The sequence below is a fragment of the Lepus europaeus genome, chromosome 6 (genome assembly GCF_033115175.1).
Source record: "Lepus europaeus isolate LE1 chromosome 6, mLepTim1.pri, whole genome shotgun sequence".
NCBI classification, from domain to species: Eukaryota; Metazoa; Chordata; class Mammalia; order Lagomorpha; family Leporidae; genus Lepus; species Lepus europaeus.
Genome location: NC_084832.1, coordinates 66,089,027 through 66,115,615, shown reverse-complemented (window position 1 = coordinate 66,115,615; position 26,589 = coordinate 66,089,027). Strand labels below are relative to the sequence as shown.

General features: G+C 38.4%; 2 protein-coding genes and 1 non-coding gene across 5 annotated transcripts in view; 2 read left to right on the top strand and 1 right to left on the bottom strand.

Moving 5' to 3' along the window:
• The window catches only part of LOC133761679 (uncharacterized), a 31,507-nt gene extending 24,879 nt beyond the window's left edge, over nucleotides 1–6,628 (bottom strand). The window contains exon 1 of one of the 3 annotated variants that reach the window (XM_062194266.1): nucleotides 6,610–6,628. The gene's annotated coding sequence lies outside the window, so the exon portion shown is untranslated. Of the gene's footprint in view, nucleotides 1–1,544; nucleotides 1,644–5,637; nucleotides 5,656–6,609 lie in introns of those variants that run through there. The other 2 variants (XM_062194267.1, XM_062194265.1) reach the window with 2 other exon arrangements.
• Nucleotides 6,629–9,270: 2,642 nt separating this feature from the next.
• Nucleotides 9,271–26,589, top strand: part of LOC133761680 (phosphatidylinositol 3,4,5-trisphosphate 3-phosphatase TPTE2-like) — a 59,298-nt gene continuing 41,979 nt past the window's right edge. The window contains exons 1-11 of the mRNA XM_062194269.1: nucleotides 9,271–9,321; nucleotides 10,647–10,697; nucleotides 14,150–14,197; nucleotides 15,416–15,571; nucleotides 20,092–20,211; nucleotides 21,537–21,636; nucleotides 21,761–21,824; nucleotides 22,899–22,963; nucleotides 23,685–23,745; nucleotides 24,559–24,640; nucleotides 24,744–24,832. Of these exons, the coding sequence (XP_062050253.1) occupies nucleotides 14,154–14,197; nucleotides 15,416–15,571; nucleotides 20,092–20,211; nucleotides 21,537–21,636; nucleotides 21,761–21,824; nucleotides 22,899–22,963; nucleotides 23,685–23,745; nucleotides 24,559–24,640; nucleotides 24,744–24,832 (781 nt within the window). The 5' untranslated portion in view covers nucleotides 9,271–9,321; nucleotides 10,647–10,697; nucleotides 14,150–14,153. The remainder of the gene's footprint in view (nucleotides 9,322–10,646; nucleotides 10,698–14,149; nucleotides 14,198–15,415; nucleotides 15,572–20,091; nucleotides 20,212–21,536; nucleotides 21,637–21,760; nucleotides 21,825–22,898; nucleotides 22,964–23,684; nucleotides 23,746–24,558; nucleotides 24,641–24,743; nucleotides 24,833–26,589) is intronic.
• On the top strand, nucleotides 19,876–20,039 carry LOC133762678 (U1 spliceosomal RNA). Its single transcript, XR_009866344.1, has one exon. It is a non-coding gene; the product is annotated as a U1 spliceosomal RNA (small nuclear RNA).

Genomic DNA, 26,589 nt, shown 5'->3' with positions numbered 1-26,589 from the left:
TCCCCTAGGAGGTTCACACCTCCCTTAGGATATACCCCATGTGAAGAGATAGATAGGTCTGGGCCTCTTAACTTACAAGGCCTAAAGCCCACCAGATTATTATCAAGCCCCTTCTATCAGGTTCTATTTGCCTCTCAATCAGAAAACTTAATTGTAGCTTAGACAGCACCTTTCTTAGCTCCTCTAATAATGACTCTGTCCTTTGTTCTAGACCCTGTCTAGTGCACTTGGGCCTCATTCCTTCGTAATCATAACCTCTACTCTACCACCAATGGCTCTACTCCCAACCTGTGTGTACTGATGGTCCTCTTCCCCACTTAATGCTGTATAATTGTTCAGACCTGGTAAATGCCACTCTTAGGATCATTGGTTACTATCCTCACCCTGTCTTTTATGACCTTGTCTAAATATGATCAGAGTCGGGGAACTTGGAAGGCTTCCATAGCCTTGGCAACTCATGATGACAGCCTAGGGTGGTTACTGGTGCCATAAACTAGAGTGTCAATTTGTTGGGTCAACAACAGGAGCCACTGTGCGCTTGCTCCTGATGTGGGATCTCTGTCCTTAATGTACTGTACATTTTGATTTAATGCTATAACTAGTACTCAAACAGTATGTTTCACTTTGTGTTTCTATGTGGGTGCAAACTGTTGAAATCTTTACTTAATGTATACTAAATTGATCTTCTGTATATAAAGAGAATTGAAAATGAATCTTAATGTGAATGGAAGGGGAGAGGGAGCGGGAGAGGGGAGGGTTGCGGGTGGGAGGGAAATTATGGGAAGGGGAAGCCATTGTAATCCATAAGCTGTACACTGGAAATTTATATTCATTAAATAAAAGTTAAAAAAAAAAATTATATCAAAGCATGGAAATATTCACAATGGAAACATTCTTGATAGCCATGGTCTGGCTTTAATTTCTTCAGTTTCCTTATCTATGAAAAGTCCTATCCAGCTTTTCTCCTATCCTCTAACCTTAATGCCAGTTATTAAGCACTTCGGGGAGGAGCAACCAATAATTTCAATAATGTATAAAAGACACTCAACTAATTTAAAAGAAAAAGTCTTTGATACAGCATATTCTGCAGTATAGATTCTCAGTGTAGGCAGTTATTTCCAACTTGTGCCAAATTCTTAGGAACCATAAACACATGCACACACAGCATACACTCTTCTCTCAGCTACACACATAAGACAACAGGTTACTTGCACAAGACTGTGAAACCAAGAAAATTTGGGGTGGTACGTAGATCTCGGGATCAGTGATATAGCAGTTCTGAAGGCTAAATTTATCTCCAGCAGGCCAGCTCAAGAAAATCTTTTGTCAGCTTTAAAAACTCCAGTTAGGGCCGGTGCTGTGGCTCAAATGGCTAATCCTCCACCTGCGGCACCGGCACACTGGGTTCTAGTCCCGGTTGGGGCGCCAAATTCTGTCCCGGTTGCCCCTCTTCCAGGCCAGCTCTCTGCTATGGCCCAGGAAGGCAGTGGAGGATGGCCCAAGTGCTTGGGCCCTGCACCCACATGGGAGACCGGAAGAAGCACCTGGCTCCTGGCTTCGGATCAGCGCGATGCACCGGCCGCGGCACACTGCAGCGGCCATTGGAGAGTAAACAAACGGCAAAAAAGGAAGACCTTTCTCTCTGTCTCTCACTGTCCACTCTGTCAAAAAAAAAAAAAAAAATCTCCAGTTAGTTGAAAACTCTTCTACACTTGATTGAAAAGCTTATGTACTATTAGTCATGCAAATGATAAATACTTCACAGCTATGAAAACCAAAAATATCAGAGCTTGAGCACCTTTTCAAATCAAAATATTCACTCTAGTTTTAAGTGCCACTTCAGTAATCAGGGCAAAACTATTATACAAAAATATTTATGTAATTCTCCAGGAAAATTAAAGGTAAAAAGCTTTTTTGTCCTTCACCTTCTACTCTGTAATTTATGTTCTATTTTTAAGCCAGAATTATTTCACATGGTTATTCGATTTTTTTTAAATGTCTGTTAGAAAGCTCTGCTACAGCAAACTGGATTTTCACAGCCTGTTAGTCAAGGGTCACGCCACAACCATAGCCATTAAAGGCAAGGAAGAATTTGCTGCTTTAATCAATGTAAAAGTGCCAGGAATTTGTACTGTCCTGTGAGGTTTCTGCAGACGGGAACACATGGATGCAACATGGCTTCATTTTCTTTACATGATGGTACTAGCTAATTGTTAGTAAGGCAAGGCAATCTCTCCTCATTACAGTTGCTTCCTTCTTGTTGAGTAAAGTAATGCAGACCATCCCTGCTTGGTTAACAGAGGGTGGGTTTGGGGTTTTAATTCTGATCCAACCCTTGTAAGAGCCTCCATTTCCTGTGGCAAAGCACGTGACTTAACAAATTCAAAAGCCAGATTGTGTTTTTATAGAATCTGTACTTTTGTTTGATCAAAGACTGATGTGTGAGTTAGTTCCATGTCACAAATTAGGATAACATCTACAATTAAGCATCAGTTTTGCAAAACACAACCTTCTCAGCTGAGCAGACTCCCTCCCTGCAATGCTGCTGACAGGTCAGCTGTTGCTATCTTCCTTGATGGAATATGTTGGTTGGAAGCTCTATACAAGTCCTGAAACTCAGTACTCTCTTAGCAAAATATTCTCCTTTACTTAACTTTTTTTGACAGGCAGAGTTAGAGAGTGAGAGAGAGAGAGAGACAGAGAAAGGTCTTTCTTCTGTTGGTTCACCCCACAAATGGCTGTTACGGCTGGCGTGCTGCACCCATCTGAAGCCAGGAGCCAGGTGCTTCCACCAAATATTTTAATTATAAGTGGTCATGAGAATTCTTCTGGTTTCTCCCTCATGGTTATTTTTTTAAGTTATGTATTTGCTGCTTCTGTCAACTCAGCAACAATGTCATCATTGCTTTCAAGTGAAGTGTTTCATAGGCAAGGAAGACAACCATGAGAGGTGAAAATAAAGAGGGACATAAGAATGAGGACTCTAGACATAGTAAATGGTATGTGGATCTATAAAATGTAGTTTGAGTTTGTAATAAAGGTCCCTTCAAAAGACTCTTACAAGCTGGTGTTAAGATAACAGGTATTTATATCTGCATATATTACAACTTTCACAAGCCTAATATATTCATTTCCACCACAAAGAGCTTCCTTTCTAATTTTTTAAAAAGCCAGATTGAAAAACAGTGATATCTATATCTATATATCACATCAGTTTTTAGAATGAATGTAATTAGTTGACACAAAAAGGTAAGATATCTTACCCCATGGTATCTCACTATTTACTTTTTAATTCTTTAGACCAAATATAGAGGAATGGACATATGAAAATTATGAGCAAGCACCCAGTACCATGTGAGTTATAAATTTTAAAGTTATAGATGTATTTGTGTGTGTATATATATACACCAAACCCATATATATGCATAACTAGGTATAGGGCAGAACTTCCAAGAACTCATGAAAATGGAATTCAAATAAAAGCTTATGTTGAAATTCATGCACAGAGATATCTTTAAAAAGTTCTTGGAATATGAATACTATTAACAAACTGTGAATGCATTCCCAAAATTTGCAGCTAATTTTAATTCCATTTTCTCAAAAACTATCAGGAGTACCCTATGTATGTTCATACACAAAGGTATTTCTTTTAACACACACACACACACACACAAATAAGACTATGAAAAAGAAAACAAGGTTGAAATGTATAAGTCTACTCTTGGGAGTATCCTGACAACTGATGAAACCTTTTGTATCATTTAAATGTTCTCACTTTCAAAAATGTAGTGAATTTTCTATTTTATTTTTAGTTTAAACTGGATGAGAGGACAGTTGTGAGTGGGATGATTCTTCCAGTCTGTATATTTGTCATTCTTAGTAACAGCAGATTCTGTAGGAAAGTCTGCCACCATATGGGACTGGTGCTCCAAACCCATTCTGAAACTCATTATGATTTTGACTCAGGCCTGGAGTATGGATTCATGGAGTACAATGTGATATTGCAATACATGTATTACATATAGTGAGCACATCAGAGTAAATAACATTCATTACCATAAGCGTTATTTCTTTGTGTTGAAACATTTAAAGTTTTCTAATTATCTTGAAATATATGGTATATTACCAATAACAGTAATAACCCTACTTGCAATAGAATATTAAAACTTATTCTTGGCCGGCGCCGCGGCTCAACTGGCTAATCCTCCGCCTTGCGGCGCCGGCACACCGGGTTCTAGTCCCGGTTGGGGCGACGGATTCTGTCCCGGTTGCCCCTCTTCCAGGCCAGCTCTCTGCTGTGTCCCGGGAGTGCAGTGGAGGATGGCCCAAGTGCTTGGGCCCTGCACCGCATGGGAGACCAGGAAAAGCACCTGGATCCTGCCTTTGGATCAGTGTGGTGCACGAGCCGCAGCACGCTGGCCGCAGCAGCCATTGGAGGGTGAACCAACGGCAAAGGAAGACCTTTCTCTCTCTCTCTCTCTCTCTGTCCACTCTGCCTGTCAAAAAAATAAATAAATAATAAAATAAAATAAAATAAACCTTATTCTTGATAATTGTAACTTTAAAAATGATTTATTTATTCATTTTAAAGAGCTTGAGAGAGAAAGAAAATCTTCCATCCATGCTCACTCCCCAAATGTCCACAAAAGCCTGGTCTGGGCCAGGTTGAAGTAAAAAACCAGGAACCCCTTCTCTCCTACATAGGTGGCAGGAGCCCAAACATTTTGGCCATCTTCCATTGCTTTCCTAGGCATATTAGCAGGAAGCTGGACTAGAAGTCAAGCAGTTTGGACTCAACCGTGCTCCAATATGGCATGTGGGTGTCACAAGCAGCAGCCATAATACCACACCCTCTGATTTTAACTTTTAACTTGCTGAAATCCTCTTCCCCATTCCCAACTGCTAGCCATTACTCTATACTTTACCTCTATGAACTAGGCTTCTTTAGGTTCTATGTATTAGTGAGGTTATTCTTTATTTGTCCTTCTGGCCTGGCTTTTTCATTTAATATATTTTCCAGTTCCATGAATGTTGTCACAATGACAAGATTTATCTTTTTAATTGTTGAATAGCAGCCCTTTGTGTACATATACACCAAATTTCCTTTATTCACTATTGAAGATATTTAGTTTGATTCTGTATCTTGGCTCTTGTCCTGCAATAAACATAAGAATGTGAAAATCTCAACATAATGATTTCAATTTCCTTCAGTATAAAAGCAGTCATGGGATTGCTGATCCTATGGTAGTTCTATTTTTAATGTTTTCAGAAACCTACAAAATGCTTTTCATAATGGCTATATTGATTTACATTCCCACATAGAGCGTTTATGGGATCACTTTTCTCCACATCCTTGCCAGCACCTGTTAACTTTTGCCTTTTGAATAATAAACATTCCAGCCAGGGTGATATGGTATTTCAGTGTTTTCTTGATGTGAATTTTCCCAATGATTAGTAATGCTAAATGCTTTTCAAAATACCAGTTTGTCATTCATGTCATCTTTTGTGAAATGTTTATTCAGGTCTTCTGTATATTTTTAAATGATATTATTTGCTTTATTTTTTTAAAGGAAGGTCAGACAGTGAAACACAAACAGTCAGAGAGAACCCGCATTTGCTGATCCACTCCCCAAATACCTTTTATGACCATGGTTGAGCCAGCATGAAGCTGGGAGACAGGAACTTCATCTGGTCTTCCCACATGAACAGCAGGGACTCAATTACTTAACCCATCACCTTCTGCCTCCTAGGGTATGCATCAGAAAGCTGTATTTAGAACAGAGCTGTAACTTGAAATCAGGCATTGTGATATGGCATGACAGTATCCTAACCAGTGGCTTAAATGCTAGGCATTTTTGCTCTTGAGGTGTTTGAGTTCTTATATACTCTGGACATTATTAACATTATCAGATGTAGAGTTCGTAAATATTTCCACTATTCTGTAGATTATCTGTTCACTCTGTTAATTGATTTCTTTGCTATGCAGAAGCTTTTTAAGTTCAATATAATCCCATTTGTCTATTTTTGCTTTCCTTGCTTGTGCTTTCCATCATGTCCAAAATATCAAGAAAGCTTTCTCCTGTTGTCTTTTGATAGTTTCATAGTTTTAGGTCTATACTTAAATTTTCAATCAATTTTGAATTAATTTTTGTAAATTGAGAAAGATTGAGGGTGGAATCTAGGTTCAGTCTTCTGCATGTGCATATTCAGTTTTCTCAGCACCATCTTTTGAGAGACTATCCTTTCATCAATGTCTGGTCTGCTCATGTTGTCAAAAATCTTCCGGCTGTAGATGTATGGCCTTATTTCTAGACCTTAAAACACAGTACTCACTATAGCATCTGTAGGTATATTACCATGTTTTTGAGATTATTTTTGATAAAAGGAAACAGCACATAGAATGCTTCTTTCTCTTGGTGTTTGCCATCCTTAATTAGCAGGCAGCAAATGCTTTGACAACTTAGGTTTCCTGTGCATGAGACTCTATTAGAGTCTCTACCAGGCCATGGGAGGAAAGAATCCCACTGAAGCAAGATAGCAAAAGGCAGGGATAATGGGAGCACTCAACACAGAAGAATGGAGCTAAGAGACCCAGTCTGTGTTCCTCACCCTCGGGAATTCTGCCATTATGTGAAGCTGTTGCCTCAAACCCAAACCTTCCATCACATTGGATAGAGCCTCTGCCTCAGGCATACAGTTCCTGCAATGGGAATAGAGAAGATATAGAAGGGTGGACAGAGATGGGTGAAAATTAATGCTGTATAATTGTTCAAACCTGGTAAATGCCACTCTTAGGATCATTGGTTACTATCCTCACTCTGTCTTTTATGACCTTGTCTAAATATGATCAGAGTCGGCAAACTTGGAAGGCTTCCATAGCCTTGGCAACTCATGATGACAGCCTAGGATGGTTACTGGCGCCATAAACTAGAGTGTCAATTTGTTGGGTCAACAACAGGAGCCACTGTGCACTTGCTCCTCATGTGGGATCTCTGTCCTTAATGTGCTGTACATTTTGATTTAATGCTAGAACTAGTACTCAAACAGTATGTTTCACTTTGTGTTTCTATGTGGATGCAAACTGTTGAAATCTTTATACTAAATTGATCTTCTGTATATAAAGAGAATTGAAAATGAATCTTGATGCAAATGGAAGGGGAGAGGGAGCGGGAGAGGGGAGGGTTGCGGGTGGGAGGGAAGTTATGGGAGGGGGAAGCCATTGTAATCCATAAGCTGTACACTGGAAATTTATATTCATTAAATAAAAGTTAAAAAAAAAAAGAAAATTAGATGGAGTAAAAGGTATTTGTACCTAGAAACTGCAATTTAGTTAGCAATAAAATAAACCAGAAAGTGTTTTGATATTGTGTGTAGGTTCAACAGTAAATGACTAAGTTTAAATCTTTTTTTTTTTTTTCAGATTTTTCATATATTTGAAAGGCAGTGTTACAGAGAGAGCAGGAGGGAGCGAGAGAGGGAAAGATCTTCCATTTGCTGGTTCACTCCTCAAATGGCTAGAAAGCCAGGGCTGCACCAGGCTGAAGCTAGGGGCCTGGATCTTCTCTCAGGTCTCCCTTGTAGATGCAGTGCCCAAGTACTTGGGCCATTGCCACTGCTTTCCTAGGTACATTATCAGGAAGCTGGATCAAAAGTGGAGCAGCAGGGTCTTGAACCAATACCCATTTAGAATACTGATGTCAGAGGCTGAGATTTAACCAGCAATGCCACAACACCAATCTTTAAGCTTAGATCCTAAGTCATTAAAGTTTTTCACAGAAGGAACATATTCATTAAAACATAGAAAGCTTGATTTGTATGGATAACAGATAACAACCTTTCAAGTAAGTTATTTAGATGTGAACTAAATGTCAATCAGTCAATCTTAAAATATCTCAAATATTTAATTTCAGCCAAAAAAGTTAAGTGTCTGATTATACGTATCTTTAAATTCTATAGCTCTCCTTCACATGCAGCAGCATCCTTCGGTGGAGTTATCAATGAAATGTGAGATATAAATGAATACATAGTTATATTAATAGATAATACATGAGGAACAGTTTTTTCAACTATTTGTTGTACGCTTTACTTAATAGTTAATCATATGTATATAAAGTTAATTGAAAATAGATCTTAATAAAAAATTTGAATAAGAGAGGGAGGAGGAAGAGAAGTAGAAGAGTAGGTGTGCAGGTAGATACAGTGGGAAGAATTATGATGTTCAAGCCAGCACTGTGGCTCAATAGGCTAATCCTCCACCTTGCGGCGCTGGCACATAGGGTTCTAGTCCTGGTCGGGGCGCCAGATTCTGTCCCGGTTGCCCCTCTTCCAGGCCAGCTCTCTGCTGTGGCAGGGAGTGCAGTAGAGGATGGCCCAAGTGCTTGGGCCCTGCACCCGCATGGGAGACCAGGAAGAAGCACCTGGCTCCTGGCTTCGTATCGGCACAGCACCAGCCATGGCAGCCATTGGAGGGTGAACCAACAGCAAAGGAAGACCTTTCTCTCTGTCTCTCTCTCACACTGTCCACTCTGCCTGTCAAAAAAAAAAGAATTATGATGTTCATGAATGTTTAATTATGTTATGTATGAAGCTTGTATTCCTTAAATAAAAGGATGGATAAGATATATATATAACTTATACATATATACATACACACATCCATTGATTGTGGACTCACACACATACACAGAAAGGTGGAGATTGGTATTCATGAAATTCACAGTCAGGAGAAACCATGACAATAGAGAGTAAGACCTTCACACTGGAACATCTGTAGGTAAATTTCTATCTTTCAAATATTTTACTGGGTAAAACAAAAATAGATTATGGAGGGTTGCTTCTTCCTGCTGGTGTATTATCACCATTAGTAACAGGAAAACACTTAGGAAACTCAATGTTTTGTGTATCAGATTTTAATAAAGTGGGCCAAGCATAGGGTGTCTACCTTCTCATTGTCTGGCACCACTGCTTAAGTGCTTACATTACAAAAGACAGATATCAAATGAATAATCTAATGATGAATCTTAAGCACTTAAAAATAAGAATAAACAAAATCTCAAAAAATGGTGAGAAATATTAAGATTCAGAGCAGAAATAAATGAAGTGGAAAAAAAGAAATCAATGATATGGAAACTAAAGAAAATACAAAAGATCAACAAAAATAAAAGCTGCTGTTTTGAAAAGATAAACAAAATATATAAACTTTTAAGACCAAAATTTAAACCTAGAAAGTTATAAGGTATCTGACTAATGTGTTTTTAAATCCAACAGGACTTCAATATATGAATATGGATCACTACATGTTGATGGAGCTACAAGTGAAGTGTGAGATATATATATTTATATATATAAATAAAAATATATCAAGATATACATATAAAAATATATACATTTATACATATATTCAAGCATTCATATATACATATTAAACAGAGAGATGAAGATTTGGGAAGTTCGTAGTCAGAAACATACATGGCATACAGCATCTTTGACACTGTTTCTAACTAGTTTCTCTGTAACCTATGTAGGCACCTTTCTTTTGGTGTGTATTGGATAAGAGAGGAAAATGTTACAAGATCAATGTTTCCTCTTCCTTGTGTTATTTATACACTGGGTAATCGCTAGCCAAACTCTCAGAATATCTTCAGAATCCTCTGTATGAGACCTTATTGGATTGGGTGGAAGGAGAGAGACATATTTAGGGCAAGAGGAAGGAAGCAGTGGACAAGGAACAGATAAATCAGATAAATTCAGCAGACAGGGGAGAAGGTAATGGAAATTGGATGTTTCCCATATTCTCCAGTTCTCTGCTACCTAGTAAGGCAGGTACCCTGGAGCTAAAAATAACAGCATATTGGAGGGAACCCTGACTCATGCTACCAGCTACTAGACCCTGTCTAAAGGGAAGCAAGATCACCTTGATGAATTAAAGGAGTGAAGGAGGGTCTTAGGAAGCAGGGCTTTAGGTGCAATAAGCGTCCTAAAGTTGAATTTCAAATAAATCTCATCAGAAAAGGTTTTTAGGAGCCGGCACCGTGGCTCAACAGGCCTAGAGGCACCAGCACACCAGGTTCTAGTCCCGGTCGGGGAGCCAGATTCTGTCCCGGTTGCCCCTCTTCTAGGCCAGCTCTCTGCTGTGGCCCAGGAGTGCAGTGGAGGATGGCCCAAGTGCTTGGGCCCTGCACCCCATGGGAGACCAGGATAAGCACCTGGCTCCTGCCTTCGCATCAGCGCAGTGTGCTAGCCGCAGTGCGCCAGCCGCAGCACGCCGGCTGCGGCAGCCATTGGAGGGTGAACCAATGGCAAAGGAAGACCTTTCTCTCTGTCTCTCTCTCTCTCACTGTCCACTCTGCCTGTAAATTAAAAAAAAAAAAAAGGTTTTTACACATTGCGTCGCATTCAGTGATAAGAAACTGCACTTTAATACTGAACCATTACATTTTTGACAGGACTAAAGTACTTACCACAATGATAGGAATAACCATTTTTAAGGAACATGGCATATTCTATTCCAAACAACTGATTTGTATATGAAGTATTTAAGGGTCAACCAGTTTGTAAGCTGAAGAGTTATTGAAACCATTTTGAAGTAAAGCAGCAAGTTTAGCAAGTTGCATGGGGTCTTACTATGTACCTTTTTAATCCTCTAGTACTGTCCAGTCAGACTTGAAAACATCCCCAAGTGAATGCATCAATGTAAGGTAATAAGACATAAATTATTTAGGGTGTGTGTGGGGGGGTGGAATTTGGGATAGTCACTGTCAGGAGCATCCATGGGAATACTGAGTTCCTTCCATGCCATTCCTAATGGTCCTTACATGGGAAGCTTCGGTATGTAATACTCTTTGTTTTGAATCATCATAGAAAGAAGCATAGTTTGAAAAAGGATTCTTCTTACTCTTACTGTTTACTTCACTTACTTCTCTTGTTACTTACTGCTTACTTCACCCTTAGTTTGTAGTAGCCAAAACCTTCAGGAAAGTATCAGAATGTCTGTATGACACTCTATTAGAGCAGGCCAAGGCTGCAGAGAAAGCCATCAGGATGGAACAAGGAAGTGGCAATGACAGCAGCTGAGGTGCTCTCAGCAGCAAAGAATAAAGCTAATGCATCCTGGATGTATCCTTCACTCTCCAGAGCTGTGCCACCATGTGAGGCTGGGGCCTACCCACAAAAAAAGGAGCTTCCACCTCAGGTCTGCTTGACCTTACCTGAGGGGCTATAGAGACAATGTGATTCATGGAGATTGAGATGGTGAATGTACTTGAGAGTCATGAAATTGGATGGGGCAAGAGAAATAGGTATCTGCAAACTCAGGGTGAATTTTACTTTTTGACATATCTATGGTTTAGCTTTTTGAATTGATTTTTTAAAAGTCAACCAGTTTATAAGTTAATGAGTAATTGTAACTAATTGAACTAAGATAAAATCTAGGAAATTATGTTGTATCTGATATACACATTTTTAATCCTTCAGCACTCCATTAAGTCAGTCAACAGAAATATCTGTTGATGAAGACGTCAATGAAACGTGAGCTCTATATAAACAAATATATATTTGTATATGTAAACCAATACACATATAAATAGACACACAGACACACACTCATACACATGTACACCCAGAGATGGAGATTTGATAACTTCATTGTCAGCAGCATCAGTGACAATACAGCATGTCTTTGACATATTTTTCTAAAGTCTCCTTTTATCTGTAGGTAACTTTTATGTTTATTATTTTTCAGCTTGAAAATTTAATAATTTTTGGCATTTTGCCACATTCACTTCATATGTGGAGATTATATACATATATATATATTATTTGTTCTTTTAAATTGTTTTATTTATTTGAAAGAGTTAGAGAGAGAGAGAGAAGACTTCCATTCACTGGTTTACTCCCCAAATGGTCACATCTGCCAGTGCCGAGCTGATCTTAAGCTAGGAGCCTGGAGCTTCCTCAGGGTCTTCCAAATGGGTACAGGGGCACAAGTACTTGGGCCATATCCAGATGCTTTCCCAGGCACATTGGCAGTGAACTTGATTGGAAGTCAAATATCCAGGACTTGAACTGGTCCCCATATGAGATGCTGGAGCTGCAGGCCGGGGCTTTAACCTGCTGTGCCACAGCCCAGCCTCTACTAACTTCTGCAAGTAAAACATATGATATTTGTTTTTCATGGTCTGCTTTATTATTTTTTTAAGATTTATTTTATTTACTTGAAAGACAGAGTTACAGAGAGAGGTAAAGACAGAGAGGTTGGTCTTCCATCCACTGGTTCACTCCCCAGATGGCCACGAAGGCCAGAGCTGTGCTGATCTGAAGCCAGAAGCCAGGAGCTTCTTCCAGGTCTCCCACATAGGTGCAGGGGCCCAAGGTCTTGGGCCATCTTCTACTGATTTCCCAAGCCATAGCAGAGAGCTGGATTGGAAGAGGAGCAGCCAGGACTAGAACTGGTGCCCACATGGGATGCCAGAGCTTCAGGCTAGGGCTTTAACCTGCTGCGCCACAATGCCGGCCCCATGGTCTGCTTTATTTTACATAGTCTAATGATCTCCAGTTCTAGCATTTTGTTGCAAAGGTCAGGATTGCATTCTTTGTTGTGGCTGTGAAATATTCCATTGGGCGTATGTGCCACAATTTCTTTTTCTAAACATTTTATTAAAATAGTTATACCACATTTTCATTACCTGTCACCATTTGATGGTCATCTAGGTTGCTTCCAAGTTTTTGTTATTGTCAATTATTGAGCTGCTATATATATGATGTGCAGCTACGTCTTTCATATACTGATTTAATTTGCCTTGCATATATTCCCAGGAGTGTGATGTCAGGATCATATAGTAGATCTATTTTTAGTTTCCTGAGGAATATTCTTCGTGTTTTCCATAGGGTTGATCTAATTTGCATTCCTTTCAACATGGTTTGAAGCTGCATTTAAATTCTGATAAGAACAAAATAGTCTGAATTGCATATTTACTCTGGATAGTTATGAAAAGATGCAGAAAAAGAATAGAGAGGCTAGTGTCATTCCTAGCTACTCCTTTGTGCCTCCATGTTTCTGTCAAGCATGGTTCTCTATGGCCCCATTGTTAAGCAATTTCAGGGTTGTAACAATTCTTTGCTTCCTGGAGATCCAGTCAGAAAGGGCTTGTAGTAAGAGGATGTCTAACTCAAGGTAAATTTTACTTCGTTAATCAATCAGTTGCCCATCTACCTAAGTCTTAGCTCCTTAGTCTGGGTGGAAAATGTGGGTGCAGGTGGATGAGGGGGATAATAAAAGTATTGATGATTTCTTATATCTCAGGTTAACCTAACAACATTCATCCATTGCCTAAATTCTCTGCTCAGTATCTGTTCTCTCCATTCTCCAGTTTTGGGCATAGGCTATCAGAGCTGTGTTGGGATTCATTCCACTTGGGATGGAATTTGGGTCTTGCATTGGAGGTTTCAGCAGGGTAGGAAATTGGTCACTATTAGTTACCTTGTCTGCAGCCATGTGGTAAAATGGAGCATCACTAGAGACTACAGAAACCAGGTTTTCCCTCCTGTGATGAATGGAAGGCGCTCAGTCTTTAGGAAGTTTTTCCTTGGAAACATGTGCCCAACTTCCTTACCTCCAAAGTACATTTGCAACACCAACTGTAGCTCTCATTAATGATTTTCTGTTCACTGGGAATCTAGTTGCAACAAATGAACATTGTAGTGTAAGAATACCATTTATTCCTGATGCCCAACCCTGAAATCTCTTACTACTGTGGAACCTGAGGCTTAGTGCAAATCTGGTTACCTGCGCACAATGCCCTAGCTCATTAATGGAAGAGTTGGTGTGAGAATACAGTTCTACCTTACCACTCTCTTGTCGATACCATGTGCATTAGTTTATGTCCTTAAGTTCAGTATTACCATTTAGAGTCATGGCTTTACACCTAAGGGAAATGTTACTAAATATCCAAAGCTTAGTGTTTTATTCACACACGAAACCTCATGTTGCAGAAAGCTAAACACATTTCAGTTATTAGCCAAAAAGCACTTTGTTTCACAACTTCTGAAATTTTTTCTTGTAAAATTATGATTTAAGGGCCATTCTGAATTAAAACCTTAATGTATTTTAAAGGAAACCTGTGATTGATTGTATATTTCCTCCTTTTTGCAGCAAGATGAAGAACATTACTCGTTTAATTGTATCAGCCTTTGCATTCAGGTGATACTTTTAAAAAGAATGTATTTAAATGTGAATATTTAATATCATTATTAAAATGGGAAATTATATGAAAACAAAATAGAAATATTTCAAACATATATATACACACACATATATAAATATACTATGTGCTTTCCTTTCATGTAATCTAATTTGTTTCAGAATTCTGACTTAAGCTGGATATCAGGACTTGCAAAGAAATAGCATTTGCTAAATCTAACAGTAATATATTAATGATTTTTCTACCTGTATAAGTGAAAATAATGAAGCACACATTATAAATTCTATAAGGCATTTTAGTAAATACCATACAGAATGAGAATTACTTCTTAATTTTGGAAACATTTTACTTAGTTTCTCTTCTGTACATAAGAGGAAATTAGTACATTTACTTAGTTCCTCTAATACACAAAAATGTACATAAACTCTGAACAAAAAGTACATAAAAGATTATTTCATACAAATTTATGGAATATAAATAATTCCTTCCTTTTAAATTAATATTTTCATTTGAGTTGGAATTATTAAGTACTCTGAAGATTAGTTCATCTTCACAGACTATATAATATAATCAGTTTATAGGGAATGTGTTTAGAATTTTAAGAGAAATGTTTAGGAGGCACTTTAGAGTATAGCATTCAAAATACTGATAGAAATGAATTCCTTCTTATGTGAGAATTACTGGGCCAGAAGCACCCATGAATTTGTAATCATGTACTTGTTGAAAAACTCACGGATAAAAAAAATCTTACTAGTCAAAGTGGTCTTTTAAGGCCTTGATGTTAAGTATGCCCTCACTTGGTTTTTATTACCAAATTCTTAAATATTCTTCAGATTAATGAGGTTTCAACTTTGAGAAATTTATAGAAACTCCTTACAAAATTCTTAAATTAGAAGAATAATTTACAAAAAGAGACATATAATTCTAATTTTGTTTTCCTGCTGTGTCTTGAGGAGTCAGTATGATATGCATACTATAAGAAGACAAGATAAGATGCTGTAAAATGGGCTGGTGAGAATTTTATTCACCAGCTACTGCTTTGATTGGGTGAAAACTGAGTAATTTTTTGAGATTCTGAGGCAACATAGTTCTTCCCTTTACTTGATGGTTTAAGCCTAAATACTCACATACTGATATCTGATTATTGAACTAAACATAGTCCAACTATAGGACAAAAATCTCTTTATTTGTATTCATTATTTACATTTTTTTTTTAGAGTATTTGGAATCCTGCTCATCTTTGTGGACATATTTCTCATCATGTCAGATGTACTTTCCAATGATAACAAAATAGTTTTGGAATGCCATTCAATTTCTTTGGCTATTGCATTCTTTTTTTTCTTTGATGTTCTACTCAGAGTATATGTTGAGGGGTAAGTTTGATTCCTTTTTTTTTTTTTTTTTAGCACACAAAGTAATTTTTTTACACATGATTTAGCCAAAAATGCCTAGAAACAACAACAAAGTAAATTTTAAAAAGTATTTTTATTTATTTATTTGGAAGTCAGAGTTACACAGAGAGAGGAGACGCAGAGTGGGGGGTCTTCCACCCAATGTTTCACTCCCCAGTTGGCCACAATGGCCGGAGATGTGCTAATCCAAACCCAGGTGCTGGGACCTTCCTGCAGGTCTCCCATGCAGATGCAGGGGCCCAAGGACTTGGGCCATCTTCTACTGCTTTCCTAGGCCATAGCCGAGAGCTGGATAGGAAGTGGAGCATCTGGGTCTCGAACCAATGCCCATATGGGTTGCCAGCACTTCAGGCCAGGGCATTAACCCACTGCGCCACAGTGCCAGCCCCAACACATAAAGTAATTTATGTTATCATAAAATAATTAGTTGGTCAGTCCAACCAAATGTGTACCTCTTTATCAAAATCTTTCTCCTGGCATGCAAAGTCCATAGAGAAACAGCAATTCAAATCCCAGTTTTTCATCGATTGGATGTTAATAGTATATAGTCGCCAACAGTATATTGTAGAAGCTTCTTTGAATAGATAAAGAGAATGAAAAATAGAACCAGCAGCTGAGGTGTCCACATGCACATTAACAAGGAGAACATGTGTTGAATATATATAACAAAAATTCTCAACAAAATATGAACAAGTTGATTTCAGCAGCACATCAAAAGGATCATTCATCATGATCAAGTAGATTTATCCCAGGGATGCAAGGATGATGGCAACAACATCAATCAATTAACATTATATAGCACATCAAAGTAATGGATAAAATCCTGATCATCTTGATAGATACAGAAAGAGCATTCAGTAAAATTCAACATCAGTTCATAATAAAAACTCTGAACAAATTAGGTGTTTGAGGAATGTACCTCAATAATAAAGGCTATAGGTGAAAAACTGATAGCCAACATTGCACCGACTGGAGAAAAGCTGAAAGCAGTTCCTCTAAGATCTGGAATTACACAAGGCTGTCCTCTCTCAGTACTTTTATTCAGAAAAATACTGAAAGTTTTGGCAAGATTCATTAGGCAAGAGAAAAAACTAAAAGGCATATAGGAAGCGGAAGTCAAATTATACATACTGGTAGATGATATAATTCAATGTATAGAAACACCTAGAGACCCCACTAAAAGGATGTTAGAAATAATAAACAAATTCAGTAAAGTTGGAGGACACTAAATCAACCTGGAAAAATCGTTAACACTTAAAAGGATTTCTTTATTTAAAAAGCATACTACCAGAAAGAGAGCAAAAGGCAGAGACAGAGAGGAAGATCTTCCACCTACTGGTTCGCTCCCTCAATGGCCATGTCTAGGCCAGGTCTAGGCCTGGCTGAAGACAGAATCCAGAAACTTCATCTTTGTCTCCCACATAGGTGATAGGGGCCTAAGTATTTGAGCTATCATCTGCTGCCTTCCCAGGCATATTAGGAAGCTGCAACAGAAGCAGACTACTTGGGATTTAAACCAGGCACTCCAATATGGGATGTGGGTATCCCAAGAGGTTCCTTAACTGCTGCACCACAATGCCTGCTCCACTGGCAGTCTTGTTATATACCAATAATGAACTTGCTGAGAAGGAAATCATAAAAACAGTCTTATGCATGATATCATTTTTTTTTAAGAAAAGCATCATGGAATAAATTTAACCAAGGATGAGAAACACCTCTACAATGACAATTACAAAACACTGATAAAAGAAACTGAAGAACACACACGTACAAACAGAATGAGGTCCCATATTTGTGGGTTGCAAGAGTTAAGATTGTTAAAATATCCACATTATTCAGTGCAATTTACAGATTTGGTATAATCGCCATCAAAATACCCAGTGCCATTGTTTACAAAACTAGAAAAAAATCCTAAAATTAACACAAAAGCACAAAAGACTCTAAATAACCAAAGTAATCTTGAACAAAAAGAACAAAGCTTAAAGCATCACAAACATAATATCAAATGATAGTAACCAAAATATCATGGTATTGGCATAAGGATACATAGAGCAATGAAACAGAATAGGGATCCCAAAATTAAATCCACACATCTATAACCAACTGATTCTCGACTAAGTCACCAAAAATATACCATGGAAAAATGACAATCTCCTCTATACATGTTGTTGGGAAACCTGAATATCCATAGACAAAAGATTAAAGTATCACCCTTCCCTACCTCTCACCCTATACAAATATCAACTCAATATAGATCAATCTAAATATAAGGCCTGATACTGTGAAACACCTAGAAGAAAACATAGGAGAAACACTTGAAGGCATCAATATGGGCAATGGGTTTTTGGATAAGACCACAAAAGTACAATCAACAAAAGCAAAAATAAACAAAAGGAATTTTATTAATCAAAAAAGCTTCTGCATGGTCAAAGAAACAATCATCATAGTGAAGAGACAAACTACAGAATGGGAGAAATATTTGTAAACTATGTATCTGACAGAGAATTAATATCTAGAATATGTAAGGGAGTAAATGAAGTCCACAGAAAAATTCAGATTCCCAAAAAAGATTTATTTGAAAGGCAGAGTTACAAATAAGAACATGTATATGAAGTACAAATATTGGTACTTTTGGTGCTGGAACTGTGACTCAGTGAGCTAGGCTGCCACTTTGCAATGCCAGCCTCCCATGTCAGAGCAACAGTTCGAGTCCCAGCTGTTCCACTTCTGATCCAGCTCTCTGATAATACTTCTCTGAAAGCAGTGGAAGATGGCCCAAGTATTTGGGCCCTGCCACCACATGAAAGACTTAGATGGAGTTCTCGGCTACTGCCTTTGGCCTGGCCCACCCTTAGCCATTGCTATCACTTGGGGAGTGAACAAGAAGAAACATTCTCTCTGTCTCTTTCTTTCTGTCTCTGTCTCTTTCTATCTCTGTGTCTTTGTCACTCTGCCATTCAAAAAAATGAATATTTAAAAAAATAATTGAATCATAAATGACATTTAACAGTATACTAAGTACTAGACAATAAATCACAAATCACCCTGTGTCTTATCTCAGGATGAAAATTTTGGAGCTGGCACTGTGGTACAGTGGGTTAAGCTGCCACCTGCAGTGCCGACGTCCCATATGGCAACTGGTTAGAATCCTGGCTGCTCTACTTCCAGTCCCGTTCTCTGCTAATGCACCTGGGACAGCAATGGAAGATGACCCGAGTCCCTAGGCCACTGCACCCATGTGGGAGACCTGGAGGAATTTCCTGGTTCTGGCCTGGCAGAGCCCTAGCTGTTTGGGCAATTTAGGAGAGTGAATCAGCAGATGGAAGATCTTGCTCGCTTGCCCTTTCCCCTTCTCTTTCTCTCTGTAACTCTCTGCCCTTCAAATAAATAATCTCTAAAAAAAAAAAAAAAAAGAATGCAAATTTTAGTGAGGTGAAGAGGAGACATGAAGCATGCTCATCCCATTAGAGGGCCTCGGTAGTGAAGCAGCGGTCACTTTTTCTCTGCCAGCTTTCTGAGAAGGTGTGTGGTATGAGGCAAGCCTTGGACATGACCAATAGGGGAGTCAAGGACTAAGTTCTCCAGCCTCCTTTCATCCAGAGGATCTCAGAAGGCAGTGTGTCTCCTCTCTGTTGACACCCCTTCCTCATGCCATTGAACTAAGCAGAGTCGCCCATAGTCAGGTTTCTCAGACCCTGAAAGGGGCCTCCTTGACTCAGAAAGAGCATTCCCTGGAGAACAAGTGCCCATGTCTGAAGGAGCCACTATTGAGGAGGAAGCTGTGGTGAATGGAGTTAATCTTTGCCTAAAGGATGCTACACAAGCATGCTGGTATTCCAGTGTGGGTTCAGAGCCAGAATGTGAGTTTGCAAGTCTAAATAGTGGATGCTTCTTCATCTCATAAGCTTCTCTGTTATAACTCCTCATGGCTCCAGGTGCTCTAATAGTGTGACACATTCAACTTCCATTTCCCAACAGTCCTGCCCAATATCCCACATTTCTTCTGTCACCCACATGAAATCAATGCTTACCTCTTATTCTGTGGTTCTCCTCTATCTCTTACTACACTGAAACTGCCATAGCAAAGCTTTAGTTATATATATGAATCTATTAATGAATATAAATTTCTTATATGTAAAATTTCCATTCACATTTCATTTTTATCAAAGTTGAATCTAGAAATTTCATCTTAAATAATTATTGAAAGGAGAATGTTTCATGGCAATGAGTCAAATAATATGTACTTTAAAAATATTCCTATCTTTATACTTACCTGGCAGGGGAGATACCATGATCACGAAGGTGGTTTTCCCAGGGCGAGGCTTATCCATTGCACTCCGGATGTGCTGACCCCTGCGATTTCCCCAAATGTGGGAAACTCGACTGCATAATTTGTGGTAGTGGGGGACTGCGTTCGCGCTCTCCCCTGAAAAAAAAAAATATTCCTATCTTGTGAGGGACAAACTTTTTTTATATTGCAGGAGGAAGACATATTTTACTGATCTATTTAACATCTTAGATGCTGTCATTATTGCAATAACTCTCTTGATCGATACCATTTACTTCTTTTTTGACCTAAGATTTCTGAAACACATACCAAGGTATGAAACATATGATATATCTCTGTTTTTTCTTTTCCTTTCTCTATTTTATGTGGCAATTATTCCATATAATCTTTTCAACTTGGAATATTCTGATTCTGTACCAAATAAGCTACTTAAAAAAGAAATCTTAGATAAATTTCCACGTACTTCAACCTTTCATTTTAGCATAGGCAAAATTCGAATGACTTTAATCATGAGTCTCAAAGAACAGCAAACAAAACAGAAAAATAATAAGTGTTGTGGATAGCAATGCAGAGGTAGTTTTGCAGTATAGTTATTGTAGAAATTAGGAAAGTTAAGGCAAAGTTAAAACTGTTCAGGATTAGGAAATTAATTTTTCTACTGGAGCAATGAGGAACAGAAGCAAATATGATTTGGGATGTACATATAGTGGGTGGGAGCTCACCAGGCTTATCCATTAGTCAAATAGCTGACTTTCTTCTGTATTCCAGCTTCCCTCGGCTTCAATTCAGACCCAATTAACTGTGTTATGTGTTAGGCTTTGGAGTTGTTTGAAAATAACATGAGCCACAGATGGGGGCGGGCAGGACCACTATGTTCCTAAATCTGTATATATGAAATACATGAAAATTGTACTCAAATAAAATTTAAAAAAAGAAAATAGCATAAGCCAATGTGGTCTTCAATAAGAAACCTGAGCATCACTTGAGGGCTTACCAGAAATGCTAGGAGAAAAATACCTTGGTCCCAATTCCATACCTCCTAAATCTGTATCTCTGGGACCCAAACAAGCTATCTTTAAACAAGCTCTTTCAGATGACGCATTTATGTGTGCCCAAGTTAGAAAAGTACTAGTCCGGAATATTAGTTACCAGACAGCCCACTTGGGAAGGGTGTCAATTTGTTGTATGTTTGATGTTCATTAGCAGTGGTAGTGGACCTGGGTTACTGATGGGAATAACTGTTGAATAATATGTTTGTTTTGCTGGGGAAAACTTGAAAATTTCTTCAACTGTAAATGTTGAATAAACAAATTCTAAGAACTTACCACTTTTCTAGGATGAATTTCTCAACTTTATCATTATGGACAGTTTAAGTTGGATAATTCTTTGTTAGGGGGAAGGGGGAAACTTTATTCATTGTATGGTATTTGGCAGCAATCCTGGCATTTATCTACTAGATGTGAGTAGCACCCCATACCAGCAGCTGTGACAATCCAAAATGTCTCCAGATCATGCCAGGAGGGCCAGGGGTAGGTGGCATAAGTGCCCCTAGTTAAGAACCACTGCTCCAGACTTTGTCCATCCTGATAAAATCCTGTTTCTAAAACAAAAAAAATGGATCTTTTAAATGTTTGTTAGGGTGGCCATTCTGCTTCGACCTCTACGCCTTATAATTTTGGTAAGAGTTTTCCATCTGGCTTACCAAAACAGACAACTCCAAAAGCTGACCAGAAGACTGGTGAGTGGGCAAAACTTGTGTTTTGGGACATAATGGCAAGGGGTGTAGATGCCTATATAATGTTCTTCACTTCTAAGTTGATTTGTGTTTGACAAATAAGTTAATTATTGTTTTGAACTCTCAGGTTTCAGAAAACAAAAGGCGATACAGGAGAGATGGATTTGACCTAGATCTCACTTACATAACTGGTTTGTTAAGCTTAGCTATTGATTTACTTACATTGTCCTATTTTTCTTGTGTGCAAATTTTTATTTTGCCCTTGCTTTTTCTAAGCCATATTCTTCCCAGTTTTCTTTCCCCACAAAGACATATGCCAGTGAGATGGTATGACATATCTGTAGTTTAACTCTCACAATGGAAGATCTCCATATTATACCAAATCAGGGATACTTGACTGCTCTAGAGAAAGTTGAATGATTGTCAGTTTCTTGAGAATTTATTGAGTTCGGATAGTTCTCTTGGGTCTTGCAGATTCCAGAGAGTCCTCTTCTCTTCTTAGAATACCAGAGATGGAGGCCACTGCATTGCAGGTCTTAAAAGTCTTCTGAGTCAGGAGTGTTGAAACCCTGGAAGTTCCCACAATCACTGGAACCCAGACCTCTCAGTTTTCCTTTGGTGCTTAACAAGGTGCTCCAGAATGAGCTCAACACAACTCTGGCACATTACTAGAATCAACTGAGTCTTAGGACACCATGACATTTAACTGGTCATTACACTGTGTAATTTAGTATATTCTCTTGGTTATCCTGTGTCTGGGATAGCTTTTTTGTGTCAACCTCAATCTTGAAAGTTTTTTTCAAAGTTTCCTTTATTGTATTTGAAAGGCAGAGTTACAGTGAGAGGGAGAGGGGGACAGAGAGAAAGAGAAAAAGACAGAGAGAGAAAGAGAGAAATATTTGCCATTTACTGGTTCACTCCCCAAATGGCTGCATTGGTGAGGGCTAAGCCAGGCCCAAGCCAGGATCCAGGATCTAGGAGCTTCATCTGGGTCTCCCGCATAGGTGGCAAAAACTCAAGTACTTGAGTTATCTTCTGCTGCTTTCCCAGGTATGTTAGTAGGGAGCTGGATGAACAGTTGGGATTCAAACTGACACCCATCTGTGATGTCTGCCTCACAGGAAGCAGCTTAACCCTATATACCACTATGCCAACCCCTTGAAAGTTCTTTTCTGTAACAAAAGTCTAAACATACTTAAATTATTTTCATATATTGTTTCACATCTATAATCACATTCATAATAGTGATTATCGTGACTTTTTAGATCGCATTATCGCCATGTCATTTCCATCTTCTGGAAAGCAGTCTTTCTACAGGAATCCAATTAAGGTAAGAGTTTTTATCTAACAAATACTCAATTTTCATTGAAGAGAGATGTGGAGTCATAGTTTACTGTTGACCCAGGTTTGTTAGTATTCCTCTGAAATCTTACTCTCTAACGTAAAACATCATAATGGATTATATCAGATAGTTTTTGCTGTATTTTAAGTAATAGCCAGTATTTTTAAAATTATATATACACACAGACCTATATTAGTTTTTAAAAGAAATGAACCAAAATGTCTTCATATTGCTATGACTAAAATTTGATAAAATTTATCATTTTATACATATACAGAGTAAGTAATACTATATACTTTGGCTTTTATTTATTTATATAATGCTTAGACCATAATAATAAGTTCATTATCAAAATGATATCTATTCAGAATAATGTAAATAAGAACTATATGTTAACTGGGAATTAAGAATTTGGACAATAAATAAAATAAAGCTAGCTAACCAGCCAATTTCCTCCTCTGGTGGCAGTAAACAATGTTTACCTAGAGTAGAGAATAATTTGAGTAGCCAAGCACACTTGGTTAACTGTATGAAAACCATCCATGGGTTAGACATGACTTGGACTACACGTACCTTCATATTCTATGAATCTCTTCTAGAAGCATGAGTGAGAGCCAAACAGAAGTAAGAGACATTGTGTTCCTGCAACTAACTCCTGGGTCATTCCTAGGTTATGCTGGATAGTAAGATATGTGTCTGTTTCTTTTAGGAAGTTGTGAGGTTCCTGGATACCAAACATCCAAACCATTACCGAGTCTACAATCTATGCAGTATGTACATGACTTGATATTTTGCTACTATAGATAGAAAACAATTATGAACATAGGAAGACAATTTCATTTCTACATATCATTTAATCATAAGCATTTGGTGGCAGTGAGAAGAGTGAGTTCAAAAATACTGATCTTGCTCAGGTACATTTAATAGGAAGATTGAGCTCAGTGGCACAAAGTGCCCTTCAACAGAGACAAGCCTGTTAGAACCCAAGAGGCAGAAGTGGAGGTGAAGCATTTTAGGTTTGGTCTACTCCAGTGGTTTTAGGGTTAAGAAAACTTTCTATTTTCCCTGGAACACTGCATTGAGGACACAGACCAAAAAAAGGAATTCTCTATCTGCTAGGAGTGAGTTGTGATGACAGCGCCTGTGATTATAGAGTAGACTAAAATTTTAAAAAAAGAAACTAAACCTTTAAAGAATATTAACAAATGATATCCTTAGGTTACCACTCGTCTCTCCTGATTTTTTCCTCTATTTGTTTATTAAATGGACATTTTCCGAGGGAAAGAATTTTGGCCAGTTACACTGCCTTTGCTCCATTGTTTTCAACTATCTTACAATAGTATAATGAATCATCTGCTAAAAAGTTAAAGTAAAGGCTATTCAAAAGTCAGTTGGATTAGTAACTTATCCATAGGATAAGTCACTAATCTTTTATGTTTTTGAGGCCCTCAAGTTTGTTTTAGAGCAGCTAGAGCCACTCAGAAAACTCCTTTTGATAAGGAATTTCAATAGAAAACTTTAACATGTTCATAACTCATTTATTATTAGTTATGAAAATATGACATCTGTATGATTTATTTTAGGTGAAAGAGCTTATAATCCTGAACATTTTCATAACAGAGTCCAAAGAATCATGATTGATGATCATAATGTCCCTACTCTCAGGTAACTTTTATGCCACACTGGCTATGAGAAGAGGGCAAGATACATTGGGCTTTATTGTTTTGGAAAATTTTAATTCAACTAAAAGTCTAACTTTTAAAATCAGCGAGATGGTGGTGTTCACCAAAGAAGTAAATATGTGGCTGGCTCAAGACAAGGAGAACGTAGTAGTGATTCACTGCAAAGGCGGCAAAGGTAATAGCATTTTTTTTCCTGAAGAAATTCAAAAGGTATATTAAAGTATAAAACAGATTCATCTTACTATCAAACAATATGAGTAAGTTTTAAAATTTAGAATTTTTTAAAGATTTATTTATTTGAGAGGCAGAGTTACAGAGGGAGAGATGGGGGGGCGGGCTTCTACCCATTGGTTTACTCCACATTTAGCTGCAATGGCCATAGCTGGGCACATCCAAAGGCAGGAGGCAGGGCTGCTTCTGGATTTCCCACATGGATGCAGGGGCCCAGGCTCATTAGTAGGGAGTTGGATCAAAGTACAGCAGCTGGGACTTGAACCCATATGGTATGCCAACAGCAGCAGGCAGTGACTTTAGCTGCTGCACCACAGCACCAGCCCCTTAATACTGGAATTTTAAAAATTGAAGTGGATGTATTTCTTTTTCTATACATATAGTCAATTGTTCTAACACCATCTATTGCATGTTAGTTTATTCTCTATTAATCTCTAATCCCTCTCAGCCTTATCTCATCTTTCAGGAACTGACATATCCTCACTCGCTTCATCTGCAGCTTCTATTAGTGAAGAGTTGTAGTGTTCCTTTGGGGGACTCATATTGTCTTCCTTATTCTTATTTCAGGTTTTAGCTTTGTTTTCAGCATATGTGTGTATAAATATATATTACACATATTTATAAATTTACAGAATTTGTCTTGTGAGATTTCTGTTATGTGCTGCTCTGTGTGCGTTTCAAGTGGAAGCACAGAGCACTATCTACCAGAGTCCTGTTCACCTGTCAATCATGGTGGAGTTGGGTGAGCTGTGGTGCACTTAGCCCCACCTACTGAGACCCAGATGAGTTTTCAATGATGGATTTAATGGGCTCGAGTTTCCTTGTTGCCTGACTTGCATGGTGGGGAAGAAGCTCCTCTGAGATAGTGTGGACATCGCTCCTGTGTGGGAGGTGTCGTGGGATGGCTCCCACAGTTGATGTTTGTGTGTTTGGTAGGCCAAGGTCTATGTTCGAGAATGTAAACATTAAAGATGGCTTCTGTGGGCCAGCTGCAGGTCTGGATGGGCAGGGGGGAAAGGATTCGGACAGCGTAGTACTGATCTGTTTGCTTTTTTTATGACTTCTCTTTTTTTCCCCTCTTGGAACTTCAAAAGCAGTTCACCTATCTCCTCCTGCTGCTGCTACTCCCAGCTCCATGGACACCTAATTCCACCTAACCTGATCCACTGGGGGATGGCACCCTCCACCCCAACAACCTGTGCCTGCTGCATCTCCTCTGTTTCTCCTTCTTATTTTCCCTTTCAGCATGTACCTGCCCAGTCTGTGTTGGCCAACTGGGTTTCCTGTTGTAAATTTCCTGCAGGTCTATCTCCTGCATGTAAACTCTCTCCCTTTTAACTACCTATTTTACCCCACGTGACTTGGATTTTCCTGTTTCTAAGCTGCCATCTTTTCCCTGACCCCTTGGTTCTTCTTACAACTTGATTCTCACATTCAACTTTAGAATAATTTTGTCAGTTTTCACAATATGTTTAGGATTTTCATTGGAAAGGAACTGAATTTATTAATTTGGGAGAACTGACAACTAGGTTATCTATTAATTTGAATCATTTTGCCCTTCAATAATATTTTATACTTTATATTCACAGTGGTTTTCATAGTCCATTTTCTGTTGTGGTAGCAAAAATACCAAAGGCTGGGTACTTTATAAAAAAAGTGGTTTATTTAGACCACAAATTTGAAGGCTGAAAGTCCAGGATC